The 18,431-nt window shown below is 38.8% G+C and overlaps 1 protein-coding gene across 4 annotated transcripts in view; it reads left to right on the top strand.

Moving 5' to 3' along the window:
* LOC149023968 (uncharacterized) overlaps positions 1 to 18,431 on the top strand; it is a 29,636-nt gene that overhangs the window by 8,299 nt on the left and 2,906 nt on the right. The window contains exons 2-6 of one of the 4 annotated variants that reach the window (XM_089144387.1): positions 1,589 to 1,906; positions 2,485 to 2,624; positions 4,217 to 4,312; positions 9,972 to 10,228; positions 13,197 to 13,417. In XM_089144387.1, the coding sequence (XP_089000513.1) occupies positions 1,592 to 1,906; positions 2,485 to 2,624; positions 4,217 to 4,312; positions 9,972 to 10,228; positions 13,197 to 13,417 (1,029 nt within the window). In that variant the 5' untranslated portion in view covers positions 1,589 to 1,591. Of the gene's footprint in view, positions 1 to 1,347; positions 1,907 to 2,484; positions 2,625 to 4,216; positions 4,313 to 9,971; positions 10,229 to 13,196; positions 13,418 to 18,431 lie in introns of all 4 variants that reach the window. The other 3 variants (XM_089144388.1, XM_089144386.1, XM_089144385.1) reach the window with 3 other exon arrangements.

The raw sequence follows: 18,431 nt of genomic DNA, 5'->3' as shown, positions 1-18,431 counted from the left end.
TAAATTGATATAAAACAATTGTAAACACATGGAAATATAGTAAATTAATCGTATAAAATAATATGCATGAAATCAACTTATCATTACGCATGGGGGGAGATTGAAGATGTTACAATTTTATGGACTCAGGAGTAAGTCATTGTTAGGGATTCCCTAGTTTGATTCTTGTTGTAGTGGTTTCCTTGAGATGTGCTTTTGTGTGGCTTTAAAAGTTGTACTTTTATGGGATTTTGTGTAGACTTTGAAGCAGCACTTTAGCGGAATTTTATATAGATGTTGTGTGCTGCATTTTGTTGCCTTCACTGGGAAGTGTGTTTGGTGTTGCCATTGGGTGCTCCATTTTACTTTCTTCTTTGGGAATGGATTTATGATAATTTGATTGGGGTGCTGCTTTGAGCTTGCTAGGGTCTATGACTACTACAAGTGTATAAAATTGGTGAGCCTTTCATATTTGTTCTTGTTTGTCCAAGCTGGAGCTTTCTTTTGACTCCCATATTGTGGGTTCCTTATTGCTTTAGCTCTTGTTAGTGTCCTAGTCTGAGTACGTTTATTGGCTTTAGGCTTAGTTTGATAAGAGTTATGCTCCTTTCATCAGTCTTTTTGATTTTTTACAAATAGTTGTGTTGGCTGGTACTGTTGAAGACACACTCCTCCTCACAAACCTTATCTCCCCATTGCTCTCTCAATCTCTTTCTTCTTCACTTTTCTCTTAAAGAGGTTGCAAATCCTGAGATTGTTTACATATACTATAATGAGAGGATTTTTTTTGGGGGAGTAGTTAATGAGAGGATTTCATTTCCATTTAATCAGATGGATGTACTTATTTTCCTGTTGCTTCTTCTGTTAATCTCATAAGTTTTGTTGTTTCTTAACCTGAAAAGGAGGAAGATCCATACAAAATGTTTTACTATTCAGTTATGCACTTGATATTATATGCTTAATCCTACGTCTCGATTACGCTTACATAAGAAATGGTGGCCTGGCAGATACATTGATTCCCTACTATATTTTGCGTATGATATTACATCTTCCTATGGCAAAACTGCTCCATTGACTTGGTTAACTGTACTGTCAATCAATGTATGCTATGTTGGGGACCTCCTGACGTAAGAAGTCAAACAACTTCTTCAATCATCATAAGTTGTATTGTTCTTATGATAGCTACTGCCCTTTAAAAAATTGGTCACCCATTCAACTGTTTTTTGGTCTCAGGGTGAGTGACTTATTGATTACCAACTGATAAACATGTGCCACGTATTTATTCTAGTAATTTACCGAATTGTGGGGAAGATAAATACTAGCTATCATTCTTTGGATATTACTTGATATTAAGAATGTCATTTGCAGGTTGTTGTTTATCTGGGCTGTATTTTTCCTATGGTTCTTCAACTCGGGTTGTTACAGTTGCTCCAGGCACTCAATCAATTTGGAGTTTAAATACCATTATATAAACAACCAAATAGTAGCAATGGATTACTTATGTTCACTCTTATGGTTAATGGCATTGTCTCACTTTTAAAGGCTTATTTGTAATTTTCATTGATTAGTATTAATGGGAGATCCACTGCTTTTTTCTCACCGGAAGAAGGACATGGATGTTCCAAGTCTTGCCATCAGTAAAAAGGCATCAGAGAGAGGTTTAGTTTCTTCAGCCCCAAAGGATTTCTTTCAGAAGAGATTCAAACATATAACTTCTCTAGACCATGTTAAACTGGGGAATGGCACTGTTGGGCATGTAGCATTCTTTTTATTGAAAGTTACAGCACTAGAAGTTGTACGGAGGTTCTCCAATGCAAAGTGTCCAGTCTTATGGCGTGGTCTTGGGGCACTCCAGCTTCTTTGTTGTCCACCATTTAAGTGGATCCAGAGGTGGTCCTTCTTCAGGGGTTTTGTTAAAGGCATACAGGTCAGTTCTTACATTTGCCCATGCATTGCTAAAGCTGATATTGTCATGCCTGTATATGTTCCGTTAGTTCATATCAATATCTATATCCATGCCTTGTTCTATTGGATGTTATTTTAATTAGCTTGTGTAGGGAACCAGAACTCTGAACTTGATAGGGAAATGTATTCTATATTCAGTCTTTCTTGCATCCTCCACAAAGATGAGATTATCTGCTAGGGAACTTGTGTAAATAATAAAGCATTCTACATTTAATTACTAGAAAACAACCATGGTTTTGCTTCTCCACGTTATCTTCATTTTAACAAACTCACTCTTTTTAAAAAAAAGGAAGGGGGGGGGGGGGGCAGTGTAATTTCTGTGCTTGGTTGCATGTGGGTTTATTGGTTAGGTCTATCTCATCACAGTGTCAGACATGTTCATTATCCTGATAGAGTTGTTTTCTTTCATTTAAGACTTCAGTGTGCAAGTTGCATGATTTTATGAAATTTATTGATAGGGATAGCATTCATCATTCTTCTACTCTTCACATTCTATGCTTGGACAAGGGTTCTAACTCAAAAGTACAATTAATTTTCCAGGCATTGTCAAGACCATTTCTTTTGGTCTCACTTGCAACAGCTTTATGTGACCGGTTAGAAGATAGAGAAAAATCAGATCATCATGATGGTTCTCAAGTATGCTCAGAACCGGATTCAGAACAGTCAACTGCAGATACAGGGTATGATGCAAGAATGTTGTTAGCAAAGAAAGCCTTCTTTTAGGGATTTAAATTTTCATGTAGCTGACCCCATTTAGTTGGGACAAGGATTTTTGTTGTATAGTATCTAGTTTTTTCCCCTTCTTTTTCCTGATGAATTTTATAGTATGTAGTTGAGTTACCTTGATTTGAAGTTTTTCTGTTGACATGGATATGTTGAATTTCAAGATTCATCATGCCTATATTTGATGCATATTTATCTTTTCATTAAATTTTAGAATTCCTTGGGTTAAAATGGAGTGTGTAGTTGGGTTTAGGGATTGGAGGATGTTCTTTCTATTATTACATTTTTATGGGTTACAAGTACGAAGTCAATTTAGCATTTTCCCAACTTATTCCTTGCCTATTTTCACCCTTGAGCTTATGGAATGTTGTTGATAACTTCAGCTGAAGGCTCAATGTTGGTGATGTCGATCAGTCATTTGGGGGTTATTTTAGTGAAAACAACCCTTCTGCTGTTTCTATATACATATTCGGTCTTTGATCACCATAGTTTTACTTTGTACTTAAGCCAATTAAATGGGCTTAAAATATCAAGTGAAAGTAGTCATTAGCTGAGTTAGACTCCTGTTTTGAGTATATTTCCCCGCATTATTTCCTTTCCTAGTCGGCGAAGGATTGGGTTAAGTGTTTCCTTTTGGTGTAGGTTTTGATTTTTGAGTCTTTATCAGTTTTATGTAAGGTTGTTATAAAGGAAAATATTGGAGACAAATTTGATTTATGAAATTGCTATGCAAGCTGCTGCTCCCTTTTTCGTCCATCATTTGAATTATCAGTTTATTGTTCGACCTAAACTCAGGTGGGATTGGCGTGTATATCCAGCCGGCTTCCTGACAGTGTGAAGCCCAAGAGGTCCTTAATGATGCTTCCTTTTCATCAGTTTGAAGAACGACCACACTGTTAAGGTCACTTTCAATTGCAAGCAATCCAATCCTTGATTCACTTGTTGTCTTGCATTAAAATCAATCCCGAGCAAGGGAATATTGATGCCAGTTGTTCATTTTGACTTCTAAATCTTCTAATTCCCAAAGCCTGAGTTTTCCCTCATTATTTTCATTTCTGGAAACTGTCATTCACTAAAACCTCCACAACCCAAATTCTCCATTATCCAAAAACATAAATAAGGGTGTAAGTGTTTAAAGACCTTTGTTTTGGTGTCTTGGAGCAATTTGCTCAAAGTTTTTTACTTTCTGCCATTTTTATACCCAAGTACCCAGTTAGACATCTTGTGGAGACATGTATTGCTTCCCTGTTCTGGTTTTTGATGGTGCTGAGAGTATACTTTTCGAATTAAAAATGTTAAACAAAAACCAAACTAAATTTATTCCTCAAGTCAGCCCAAATGATGTCTAAGTTGGTTCAAATTTTTAAGTGAAGCCAAAGTGACTGATTAATCATGAATTTAGGGCATGGCATGTGTTCTGTTTAGTTTGCTTGGGCATCATCCTGAATCCATTTATTTTTACATCATAATTTGATATTGTCACTGCACATCTTTGCTTGCTTCTTGTTTGCTTTAAGACCTGCGTAGTAACTCATTCATGTATTTGCAGGATGTACAATATAGCACCTGAAAGTCTACCATCTGAAAACTGGTTGATTCGACTCCATAAAGAGCTAGAACAGCAGGGAATTACTTTGCCAGTGAGGTAATGATTTAGCCTCAATTGAATGAGGGTTAGTAAATCTAAGATCTTTTAAGGGAAGCAACTCATATGGAGAGGATGTGTTTGGTTTTAGGGGTAAAGGGTTAAGTTAGGGCTTTGTGATTAAAAACCATATGCTTTTAAATGATATTTAAGGTATCAAAGATATGTAGCCCATCCAATGAGGAGAAGGGATAAGTCCCTTGAGATGGAAAATTTGGTTCTATAGGTGTCAAAATGGTTGGAACTTGGAAAGAATGCATGTAATAATAGAGGGATATAAGGCTGTCAAGGCGGCAAGGCGACCAAAGCGGTTGGGGCTATGCCTAGGTGATTAGGTGACAAAGTGGCGCCTAGGCAGCAATAAGGCAACCAAAGCGGTTGGGTCAATTTTTTTCAATAGGACTACTTTTATGCTGATAAATTTCTGTTATAAGCTAAACAAACATTCAAGAATCACATTCATCTAAAAAATACAAGCATTGAAGAATTGTAATTATGGAAGATTATTAAAAAAAAGAACACAAACATAAGTTCATCTCATCAAGCATCATAACATATGACTATAAACTATATCAAATTATATGTATGAAAATGAAAGTAGTAATTTTACATTTTTACTTACCTCTATGAGAGTGTGATGTCAAATAAGTGCTTTATACATTTAATGATTCATTGATTCTTAATTCCAAAATGGCTAATATTAAGTTCGTATACGGCTTTGTAGAGTAAAATTTGATTTTGAAAAAAATCAAGAAAAAAAATATAATCATGTACAAAATACCAAAATGGTTTGGTGTCTAGGCAACAATAAGGCGCACAAGGCGATAAAATGGTAGCATTTGGGTGAAAAAGCGGAAAAAAAATGACATGTTAACATAGCAGTTCAAAACAAGGCGGTTGAAAAACTGCCTAGGCGTGCCTAGGTGGACGCTTTGACAACCATGTAGGGATATGATCCACCAAGTTCGGTTGGCTTTTAATGGTTAAATTAGAAGATTCGAGTATTCTTGTTTTAGGGGTTATGGCTAGAGTGGTGTAGCTTTGACCTTGAATTTTGGGTCTCTTAAAAAGTCCGATGATTCAAGAAAAGCATACAGGTGATATGAGAAGGGGAATGGAGTGTAGGCTTCCAGATCCCCAGATGAGGAGCATTTTAGGACTTTGGGATGAATGGAATGGCTTCTTGAATGCTTTGTATTTAGCTATAGCATGGAGTTGGCTTGATTTCACCAAGAAGCTCAATGGAATACTCAACTCTTGGACCTTCTCTGACAAAAATTGACAAAAATCAATAATTGCAGCAGCAACACCCCCCCCCCCCAACACACAAGAGCACTCAAGTCTTGAGGGGAAAATAATCTATAAACCAACTATAGTCTATTCTAATGGACAGGGGGCTATAGCCTTACATAAGAAGTTCTGGAGAAATTAGGACTTAAAAATTGACCCAAACTAGAAAAATAGAAACTGATTGAGACTCATAACTAAAATAGAGCATGAGAAAAAGACTATTCTGCCCTTATAATTTAGATTGGACAGACTATACATAATTTGACCAGTTAAACTAATGAACCAATCTATTCGACACTTGACTTTCGGGCCCATAGAGTAAGTCACATGATCACGTAAACTTATTAATAAAGGCCCAACACCCATATCTACTAAACCTAGGTTGATTTCAAAAGAAAGTAGGCCAATTCAGTGCTGGATCTGCACCAAGTGATGTAGAATTTTTTATTTATATTTATTGCATCAGGATTCATAGGTTACTGTCCTCTCTAAGGAAGAACCAGAATTATGATGCCTTTACTTTTTTTTTTTTTTTTTTTGGGGGGGGGGGGTTGGAAGTGTTGATTCTCCACTTTTGTACTTCAAATGCTTTTGTTACAATAATTTCAGTTATTTGCAAAAGGAATAAGAGAGAAACAGGAGTTGAGAAAAAGAAAGAAAAGTAATTGTTTAAACGAAATGATGGTGTGATTCTGGTTGGTTAAAGTAGTAGGGAATCCTCATAGTCTTATTACTATGTATAGAAATTTTCTAGGGCTTGACAAGTGAAGCAGAGCTCCTACTTCTCTCCCCTTTGTTGATTCATGTTTGTACAACAAAATGATACTCTCACTGAGTACTAAGTGAAGACTAAAAGTTACAATATTCTAGACAAGACCAAACTTGATGCAGACCCAGCACCTATTTGGGCTTCTAATTTGTGGAATAAGCCTAGAGTTGGGTCACATACGTGGTGGGGCCTTTCTTCCATGGTTTTACTCGGTTTTGGGCTCTCCTATGGGCCTAAAACATGCATATACGGATATACCAAGGTGGTACACGAACTTAAGTTTGTTTAAATAGTAATTTCTGTTTTAGAGGTCGTGAGACTTGTGACAACATAAAAGTCACATAAATTAGCAGGTCCCCTAAGTGAAGGTCAAATAGATATTTGTAGAGGGGCTAGTTTAGTTATTCAAGTCCTGAATCTGTTTTATTTCTCTTTTTAACTCAGTTTTAGTTGAGAATCGAGTCCTTTTAGTATTAGGGCTTCTTTTCTAAGGCTAATTAATTAGCACACTGTAAATACCCCAGTTGATCGATGAATAGAATCATGGTTGTCAAGGCCGCAAGGTGACCAAAGTGGTTGGGTCAAATTTTTTTCAATGCAACTACATATAAACTGATAAATTTATGTTGTAAGTAAACAAACATTCAAGAATCACATTGAAAAAAAAGAAAAAAAAAAAAAAAAAAAAAAAAAAAAAAAGCATTCATGAATCATAATTATGAAAAGAAATCCAAAAAAGAACACAACATAAGTTCATCTCATCAAGCATTATAACATTATACTGATCCATAAGTGGAGCAAAGACTTACTATAATTCCTTCTTTCTTTATGTAGGGAATTTAATCCACCCCTTGAGTTAACATAGAACTCCATAAGGTGGGGTTTGATTGATAAATTGGATAACTCAAGAGGTGGCATTAATTTTAGGGGGCATTATTTGACCAAATTGTTTTTCACCTGACTTTTTTTTAAATAAACAAATAATTTTCAAATCCTAACCGGGATTGATTTGTCCCTTTTTTCCAATTTTTTTTACCGAATACGATAAATTATTAGATCACATTATTCCGATTTCCAAAAGATTATCCATTTAATGATTCATTGATTCCTGATTCCAAAGTGACTAACTATAAAATTCGTATACGGTTTTATAGAGTAAAATTTGATTTAAAATTTTTTTATTATGTACAAAATGTCAAAAAGCGATAGCTTTGGCATTTTGGCGACAATAAGGCTCACAAGGTGACAAAGCAAAAAAGCGGTTGAAAACTGCATGTATACAAAGTGGTGGCAAATAAGGCTGTTTTTACCTCCTAGGCGGACGCTTTGAAAACCATGAGTAGGAACCTTTTTAAGGTTATTAAATTTTGCTTGAGCCAGCTTCAAAATAGAATTTTGTAACAATCCCCAATGGTTCAGCTCTGATCCCATGTTAATTGGAGATTGAAGCTAGAATAGAACAGAAGGGGAAAGAAAGAAAGAAGAAGATAGAAGTGGAGGATTCATGCTAGATATGTGGACCTCCCTCAAACTTTCATTATGTACAAATCAATAGAGTACAACATACAAGCACAAGCAACAAGGAAAAAATCCCTAAAGCTTGGCCCTAGAACTGTTTATGACACCCGCATCCCTAAATCCATCCCCCTCTCCTTCTTTATCTCTTTTGGCTCTTGGTCTCCCTGCCCTCACCCATGTCTCACTCAGGTTTGGAACTCCCTCCCCCCCTCTTTCATCCTATGCAGTCGATCGCATCACTTGACTCCACCCCCTTACCACATCCTTTATTACTGCCTTGGCTTGGAATCTTCTCCGAACCCCCTACCCCCGTCCTCTGGACCCCCCCTTGTCTGGTTCAATGGCCATATCCCCCGCCACTCCCTTACCCTTTGGAGAGCCCTCAACCTTGCTCTCCTTACCCAAGCAAAGCATTCCTCATTAGCCGTCATATACCTGCCAATCCCAATTGTACCCTATGTTGGAATAGTTACAGAGGACCTCGACCACCTTTTTTTCAGTTTCCTGTTATCCCGCTCAGTTTGGACCCTAGCCATGGCTTCCATTTGGCCCCCATCGCGACGTTCTCTTGGTTTTGCCAAGATTGGAATTGGATCCTGCGAAGCTTTGCCGGAGACTCTATATGCGACCTAGTGGGTAAGCTTGTCTTTGCCACCATTGTTCATCATCTTTGGTGGGAGCGTAACATGAGAAGATGAACTTCCAAATCCCGATCTCGAGATATGATTTGGAATGCCATCTATTTTGATGTTTCTTCGAGACTTATCTCTGCCCCCCACCCCCTTGTTGTTGACTCTCCAAGAAATAGGTTGATGGTTAGTTCTTGGAATCTCACATCTTCATTCCAGTCCCATCCTTGACTGGGATCTCCCCCCCCCCCTTTTCTCCTCTTTGTACATGTGCTTTCAGTAATTTAATTTATTATTCATTCAAAAAAAACTAGGAAAAAGTCCACAATGGACTTACTAAACACCATCTCACTGATGCTAATCCTGTGGCCCCTATTTTATCCTGTGTTATAACAGGTCAAATGACTCAAAACCATATTAATGAAAATTCATGCATTGCAGGTACATTAATTTTACAGTTCTTGCATGATTCCACCCAAGATTTCCTGTCTTCTGTAATTTTCTGCATAGAATAGATTTCCAAGGACTTGATACTGATTCAATTCTTTTTGTGAGGAATGTCGGATTCAAATCCTTTCCTAATAGATTTATGCTTGGATATCCTCTCCAAAGGTTGATATCTCTGAACCTTTTCATCTCTAAAGGTTCAGTGATAGCTTAGGTGCAGACAATCCTGCATCAACCCCTTGGGCTTGGAATGGTTTGGGTCTGAAACTATGATTTCTGAATGTGAGCTGACTTCCTGAGGAAGTATGTCTGCTAAATCATGTGAGATAACCAAAGACAGTCATCCTTGCTTAATCTTGATCTGCAGTGTTTTTGTTCACACTCATCATCATCAGCTTCTTAATCTATTATTTCTACTTTTGGTCTTCTATAAATCATACTTGACAAGAGTACTTGCTGGCCTATCCATTTTCCAGGTTAGGATTGGTTAATGCTAACCTGATTAATACTTGGGTTGAGTGCTACAGCTTGAACTAAGCCATTGGCTTTACTGAGATATTTACATTTGAAAAAGGTTTACAGGATTAGAAAGGAACCATAGTGATGAAAGTTCAGTGGTGGGTTCCCATACGCTGGATATTTGTTATGGTGAAACCACATGGATTAGCAGTGGTCCTGTACTCCTGTATGCAGATAGTCAGGTAGGCTTCTCCTACCACCACTTCCACAATCCTACTGTTAAATTTTTTTTCCACATTAAAATTGGTTTGTTTTAAATCCATATTGGTTTCCAATGCATATGTCTTCCCCAATCAACATAACTTTACACATTTAGATTGGTCATCCCATTTTTCAATTTCCTTTGTCATTCTTACAGAATAAATTATGTTGGATCTTTGTTCGGAAATATTTTGGATTTTATCAACTCTTCTGATTTACCCCCTCTGCACCCATAAGCTTGAGGGTTAGCTATTTGCTATAGTGTCTGACGTATTTCCAAATTCAGGATCAATGAAGATGAGCTCCAGAGATTTTATACTGCTGCAAATGGTGACTTTTCATCATTTCTTTCATCAATCAAGAAGAGTATTCATTGGAGGGAAACATATCATATACTTTCAGAAGAAGGCCTTCAGCTTTGGTCGCGTTTGGTTTTTTGGCATGGATATGATGTGAAGCTTCGACCTTGCCTTGTTATTCGCTTAGGACTTGCCTGTTCAACCTTGGCTTCTCATGACAGACCTCGATTTGCTCAAGCAGTTGGTGTGTGTTTGTTCCCTGATCAATTTTCTCTGATTGTGTAGCAACATATTACTTATCTTTCTAGATGTCTTGGATTTCAACTAGATTTAGGATCCGCAGTGATCCTTTCAGAGTTATCATCGTTAGAAAACAGTATCATATTAATCAAACCAAGAAACTAAGGAGGGAGAAAAAGGAAGAATGAAAGAGAAGAAGATAGAGATTTGGTTACGAACTGAAATACCCACTGTTCACATAGTCATGGTTCACATGAATTGTAGCAACTCATGAACTGTTCTACCAATTAATAAATATAAGAGGCAGTAAATTACCCCTAATATCTCAATAATCTTGTTTACTGTTGATATTGAAAATACTTGCTATTTTTCAGGGCACTTAATCCATATAGCTCTCTGAGAAAAGAGGCAGTAAATTACCCCTAATATCTCAATAATCTTGTTCACTGTTGATATTGAAAATACTAGCTATTTTTCAGGGCACTTAATCCATATAGCTCTCTGAGAATTTTTACTGAAAACACATGTTTTACTCCAGTAAGAGATTGTTTGGAGGCAGCTGATTCAGTTCAATGGTGGTACCATTTATATGCATAACACCATGAATAGAGCTAAGCCTTCTCCAAATTGTATAAGACAAATTTTCTTGATTATGACAACAATAAAAACAGTAACAAGCCTTGTCTCAACTCGCTACATGGATCCTTACCTTCCAATTAGCTTTGTTCGAGGCCATACTAAGATAAAGGCCTAAGCTAGGCATTTCCTTTCTCACCACTTCTATTGAGGTTATCTAAGTTTGGCCTAGCTCTTCTAGTTCCTCCAATCTGGATCGAATCATTTCTTAGTACAAGAGTATTTAAAGGCGTCCCTTGAACATGGCCGTGCAATCTTAGTTAACTTTCTCGTAGCTTATCGTTTATCAATGCTACTTCTAAACGTGCTCTAATATGATCATTCCTTACCTTATCCTTCCGAGTTTTGCGACTCATTCATTTTAGCATCCTCATTTTTGCTACATTCAGTTTGTCTATATGATGCTTCTTAACAGCCCAACACTCTACACCATACACAATAACTGGTTGTACGACGGTCCTATAGAATTTCCCCTTGAGCTTTAAAGGAATAAATCAATCACACAAGACCCTGGACACACCTCTCCACTTCATCCACCTTATTTTAATTCTTTGGGAAACATCATTCTCTATGTCACCTTCTTTTGTTTGTGATTGAGCCAAAGTTACCTAAAATATATGCTTTGTGGAATCTCCTTTTTATCAAGTTTCACTACCTTATCATCTGTTTGATCACGACTGAAGTTATATGCTAGATATTCTGTCTTCGTTGTACTTAGTATACTTAATTGATTATTACAATTTTTACGTACTACTAGATAAATATTACAAACAACAAGCACAACCTAATCCAACTAAATGGGGTTGGCTCTATGGATCTGGAAGAGACTGAAATAATAATAGAAGTTACAAAGAAGTAAAAGAGAGTAAAAGAAAATAAAAAGGAATAAGCTAAGGAAGAAGTCAAAGCAATAGTCTTAGTAGCAGCTTAGGGAATCCAGGGAATCCCTTTACAAGGGGTTAGAAAAGATTGTTTGAACCCTCTGATTCCTATTGGAGTCTTGGACTTTCCTGATTTTACTTTACTGCATGTTAGGTGACTAGAAGTATTCCAAGAACAATCTTAAGTAGTCACTTGGGAAGTTCAAAAAGATGGGTCAATTTGCTGCTTAGTTAAACTAGATCCATGACCATTTATCAGTTCTTCCCATAGTGGAGAGACGTGATTTTATGAATTTTGTTCAAACTGTCATGCTTCATTTGTACAAATTTAATATTTGTCTTGATTGCTGGGAGTATTTTTCCAGGCATGGCTTAGTATACCTGTCATTCTTCATCTAATCTTGTGGGGTTTATATATGTAATTTTATTGTGTGTGCTTCTATATATGTTTTTGGTCTATTGCCTCTGGAAAAAAGAACATAATTATCAGAAGTTCGATTGCCACAAGATGACACCAGTCGGCTCCCCCACCACCCTACCCTGCAGTGCCCCCCAACCCCCCCCCCCCCAAAAAAAAAAAAAAAAAAAAAAAAAAAAAAAGGAAAAGAGAGAAATATTGTTCTTAAGCTTTTAGCTACTCAAACTATCTGAGTATGGTTAGAGTTTACTGACTTCCACCTGGAGAGGATCTCAATAATCATACATTTTTATTAAAATAACCATGCTAAAGAGCAAGTACTCTTGAAGAGCTCTTTCAAAATGAATGTTCATTAAACTACTCACTTCAGAATTCTTAGTTAAGTTAGTTTACTGGAACAAGAACATGAAGAAGAGTTACTAATTGATATTTTGGTATTTTTGATTGGCAGTTTTATCCAAATAAGAGAGTTCAAGTTGAATATGGTGCTTGATTCTTGTCTGGTTTCTATTTTTTACCCCCCAATACTGCATCACCACTTTCTTGTAAAGGAAGTTGACTGTCTTTTGAGTCATCCTCACGGCTGTGATTTCAAAGTGACAACTTCCAATTGCTACTGGTTCCCTTTCATGAAATTCTCTATATCATTTGGTGACAAGATGCCATAATAAGATGTTCTCAGTGTCAAATGTTGCTGGCAAGAAAGCTTTTTGACCTCTTGATCACATAAAATGTAGTTGTCTATACTTTGATCGTCATGTCTTGGTTTGATTTTGATGTTTTTTATGTGAAGCGCACAATGAGCACTGTCCTACATCTAAAACTGAAATTTTAAATTAAATATGTATTAATATGATGATTGCTAAATGTATAAATTCCCTAAATGCATGTTAGTGTTTAAAGTAGAATCCTTGACAACGATTTTTTCCCCTTTTGGGCGGATGAATGCTCTCCATTTTTTTCCCTTCATATTAGCTTCTTAGACTTTATGCTGAAACATGTGCAACCATTCAAGGGACATTTTGTTGGTTTTGCAGTTTCTCAAGTAGATCATGGGGTGCTCCATTTAGTTAATCAAGAAGCTCCTCAAATTACAGTTCTTATGGACTGTGAAGGGCTATCTGCACTAAAATTTCCCATGCAAATGATGAGATATTGTTCTACAATTCTGCAAGAAAATTTCCCGAACCGTCTTGGCTGCTTGTTTGTCATACGGCTTCCCACAGTTGTCAGAGTGATAGCACAAACTTTTATCCAAGTAAGATCATTAATCTGTAAAAATCTGCACATGTAAGATCATTACCTCTTGGAGATTATTGTGTTATGTGGAAATCTTTCTGGGTTTAGACCGTATTTGTCATGGCATTGCCAAGGCATTGCGTAGGTGCCTAGGTGGATTTTAAAGTGTCTAGGCAACTGTTGCCAGCTTGCACTGGTCTAATTGGTATTGAACCAGGTTCTGGCACTTATTTGTGTTAAATATCACTTAAATAAGTGTTTCATTTTGATAGAGCCTCGGTGTAAACTTCATTAATCCATATCCAGAACTGAAGAAGATACTCTACTAGTTGCTGAATGCAATTCAAAGATAACAGTAACAGTACGATTTAACTAGAACAACCAAGAAACAGTAGCTGCATTCATTTAGTAATATCTGAATTGACAATACTAAGAACACAAGTTGATTCTACGCTCTACTACTTAATCTGATAAAAAACAACAAAGTAAAAGACTCAGCAGATAACCAGAATAGCTCCCACACAACAGAGCTCCTCTGAGAGGTCTTCCCTCTCCCACAAGCATCGCTTGTTCCTTCTCTTCCCCCCCCCCCTTCTTCTCCCCTCTCCCTCTCCTTACATACCCTAATTGTTCTAACAAACTATTACATGCCTTCCCACTCATCCTTTGCCACGTGGCCAGTCTCTTCTGCAGCACTGCTGGGAGCAGAGTAATGATTGTTATCCAATAGAATGTTGCCAGCTGTCCCTCCTTTGCTTTTGTCCTCTTCAGCCACCGGAAGTGATAGTGTTCTCTTCTCCTTATTTTTACTCTTGTACACCTTAGTTATGAGAGGTCTATCAACACTCCCTCCCTTCAATTTCACCTTGTCCTCAAGGTGAAAATCAGGAAATTGGTTATGCACTTCAAAAAAGTCCTCCCAAGTATTCTCACAGCTGGGTAGTTGCTTCCATTGAATCAGCACTTCAAGTGTTCCTTGGGTTGAATAGCGGATGTCCAATAATTTCTCCGGGATGAGTTGAAGCTCCCCATCGTCCGCTAAGCATGATGGCAGCGGCTGAGTAGTAATGTTACTGCCCACCACTTTCTTGAGCTGAAATACATGAAAAACTGGATGTACTTTGGAAGTTGGTGGAAGAATGAGTTTGTAAGCTACGGGACCGATTTGAGCAGCAACCGGATATGGGCCATAATAACGATGGCTGAGCTTCTCATTGGGGCGTTTGGCTATCTTCTTGAATAGGTACGGCTGAAGCTTGAGAAAGACTTCCTCCCCTACTTGGAAGGTGACAGTCCTTCGGTGTTGATTTGCATGATAACGCATACGATCTTGAGCCACACACAAATTCTTCTTCAACTCATCGAGAATGTGATCTCTTGCTCGTAAGTAGTTGTCAACTTCTTCCACCTTAGAGTGATGGCCCTCCCATTTAAGCAAAGGTGGTGGTTCTCGGCCATAAACAATTTGAAATGGTGTCATTTTAGTAGCTGAATGGTAAGTGTTATTGTACCAATATTCAGCCCATGACAGCCAATTGATCCACTCCTTTGGTTGCCTAGCACAATCATAGCGGAGATAAATCTCCAATCCCTGATTGACAACTTCGGTTTGTCCATTTGTTTGAGGGTGATATGCACTACTGAACTTGAGGTTGGTGCCCGCCAAGTTGAAGAGTTCCTTCCAAAAGAGGCTTATGAAAACCCTGCCCCTATCCGACACAATTGATTTTGGAAACCCATGGAGCCGTACTATTTCTTTGCTAAAAACCACAGCTACCTCCTTGGCTGTATAGGGATGTGTGATGGCAATGAAATGCCCATACTTCGAGAGTCTATCCACCACCACAAGTATGGTATCTCCCCCTCGGGTTTTTGGCAATCCACCAATGAAGTCCAAACTGATATCCTCCAAAATTCGATCTGGTATGGGTAGGGGCTGAAGTAGCCCTGCAGGTTTCATGGCCTGATGCTTGCTTCTTTGACATACATCACAACTTGCCACGAATTCTCTCACCATTCGCTTCATACTGATCCAGTATGCTATTGCTGCTAGCCTTTTATAGGTGTGGAAATACCCGGAATGACCCCCAAAAGGTGTGGAATGGAATTCAGCAAGTAATTTAGGAATCAATCTCGAATTTTCAGGAATTACCAATCGCCCTTTATAAAAGAGTGTACCATTCTGCAATTTATAATCTGAAAACTCAGGGGAACCATTGAGGAGTGATTGTATCACCTTGCAATAGCGCTCTAATTGCTGGATTTCACAGTCTAAGCCTTCGTCCTCTTCCCATAGTGTTGCTGACAAGCTGGAGAGATGTATTGTGCCTTCCATCTGTCTTGATAATGCATATGCTGCTTTGTTTTCACACCCGGGCCTATAAAGGACCTCAAAATCAAACCCCAAAAGCTTCATAATCCACCTCTGCTGGTCTTTAGCTATCAACTTCTGGTCCATCAAATATTTTAGGCTTCTTTGGTCCTTGTGGACTTTGAAATGTCTCCCCATTAAGTAATGGCGCCACTTTTGAATAGCTAGGACCATAGCCATCAGCTCCTTCTCATATACGGATTTGGCATGAGCTCGCTGGGATAGTGCCTTACTCCAAAAAGCTATGGGATGTCCTTCTTGCATAAGTACAGCTCCTAGTCCAACTCCCGAAGCATCAGTCTCCACTACAAATTCCTTTGTAAAATCAGGCATAGCAAGGTACAGTACAGTGGACATTGCTGCCTTCAAAGCTTCAAATGCTTGTGTGGCTAAATCATCCCATTGGATAGCCTCTTTCTTCAATAAATTGGTGAGAGGTGTTGCAATTTTCCCATAATCCCGAACAAAACGTCGGTAATATCCTATGAGGCCAAGGAACCCTCTAAGAGCTCGGATATTCTTTGGTAATGGCCACTCCATCATGCAAAGTACCTTCTGTGGATCTGCCTCTACCCCTTCAAATGATATAATGTGCCCCAAGTAGTTTAATTTGGTGATCGCAAATGAGCACTTCTTTTTGTTTACCACCAAGCAATGTTGAGTTAGGAGATCTAAGATAACTCATAAGTGACTCAAATGGTCTTCCAAAGTCCTGCTATACACCAAGATATCATCAAAAAACACTAGCACAAATTTCCTCAAATGTTCTCGAAATACCTCGTTCATGAGAGCTTGAAAAGTGGCTGGGGCATTTGATAACCCAAAGGGCATCACAAGGAATTCGTAATGTCCGTCATGGGTTCGAAATGCTGTCTTCTCTTTGTCTCCTTCGGCAATCCTGATTTGATGGTACCCTGACTTGAGGTCGAGCTTACTAAACACTTTGGCGCCACCTAGCTCATCCAACAACTCATTTATTGCTGGTATGGGGAATTTATCGTGATTGTTAGCTTGTTAAGTGCTCGGTAATCCACACAAAATCTCCAACCGCCATCTTTCTTTTGCACCAACAACACTGGGCTCGAATAAGGACTAACACTTGTTCGTATTAACCCAGTAGCTAACATTTCCTTGACTAACCTCTCAACTTCATCCTTCTGTGAATGGGGGTACCTGTATGGCCTGAGATTTGGTGGGTTGTTGTCGTTGGTCATATGTATTGAGTGGTCATAGGGTCGGCGTGGTGGCAGCCCTCTTGAATCTGCAAACAGTGGCTTAAAGTCCTCCAACATCTCTTGTATCTGCTCACTAATGTTTGCAATATTCTGGTTATCTGTGGACATCGGTTTTAACCAAAAGCCATCGCCTTCCTTCTGAACTGTCTTCCATAGCTGTTGCAGAGTTGTTTCTAGTCTAAGTAATGCAGGGTCCCCTTTCAACTGTACTGGTTTATTCTCCCACATGAACTTCATGGTTTGGAGCTTCCAATTACTCTGTACATCACCCAATGCCGATAGCCATTCCACTCCCAATATGACATCAACGCCACCCAATTCGAATGGTAGTAACCCTTGTACAAATGTTACTCCGTTGATGACAATAGGCACGTCGTGACAGATCCCTTGCCCTCGAACATTATTGCCGTCGCCTAATGTCACATGAAATTGCTTCTCACCCTCAATCTTCAAGCCGATTCTCTCTGCCATGGTACGTGAGATGAAGTTATGGGTTGCTCCACAGTCGACGAGCAACACCACTGATGCATCGTTTATGTGCCCATGTAGTTTCATAGTGCGAGGTGAGTCGAAACCAGCCAACAAGTTGTGCGAGAGTTCAGCTTCAATCACTGGTTCACTAGGAGTATCGTCACCTGCGTCGATGGCTACTACGACCTCTTCCGTTTCGCTACTGGCCTCTCCGTGGAACAACATCACTCGCAACTGCTTCATCGGGCATTGGTGGCCTCTAGAGTATGGACCGTCGCATATAAAGCAAAGCCCCTTGTCCATTTTAGCTTTCATTTCCTCTGGAGTTAACCACTTGGATTTGCTACTGCCGCCAGTTGCAAGAGTTGCAGAGACACTCGTTAAGGACGATGGGTTCGAGTTTGGTTGCCCTACAGTTGGTCAAGTGGCTGTGTTTGAACCGGAGCCTGTTTGGTTCGTTGAACCCACTGGAATGGATCGTGCAATTGGTTGATTCAATCGGTTTACTCCAATGGATCGCTGAGCTGCAGGTTGTATCAAGTTATTGATGGGCTGTATCAAACTAGAAATGGGATGGGCCACCGATAACCCTTTAGGCCCACGAATGGACTTGGTTTTTGGCTTCAATTGACTGGGCCAAGTCCATAATTTGGGCCAGCCCATTAGGTTGGAATAACCTTAATTCAGCCCTAATCTCTTCCTTTAATCCTGATAAAAAAGCTCCCTGCAGCCATTCATCCTCCTTAGCGCCGGCAGCGGCGACAAGAGCTTCAAACTTGCCATGATATTCGATGACGGTGCGATCCTGCCGGAGTTCCATGATCGCCTCAAGTGGTGACTTAGCTTGAGTTGATCCGAATTGCTTCCTTAGCTCTTGCTTCAACTCTGCCCATGAATGAAGAGGATTCTGGAGTTCGCAAAACTGTACCCAGCCTAACGCCGATCCCTCAAAACAA

Source organism: Hakea prostrata, chromosome 2 (genome assembly GCF_041222555.1).
Source record: "Hakea prostrata isolate BN-2017 chromosome 2, UWA_Hpros_2, whole genome shotgun sequence".
Taxonomy (NCBI): domain Eukaryota; kingdom Viridiplantae; phylum Streptophyta; class Magnoliopsida; order Proteales; family Proteaceae; genus Hakea; species Hakea prostrata.
Note: the sequence above shows the minus strand (reverse complement) of the source record. Positions and strands in the feature narration are given on the sequence as shown.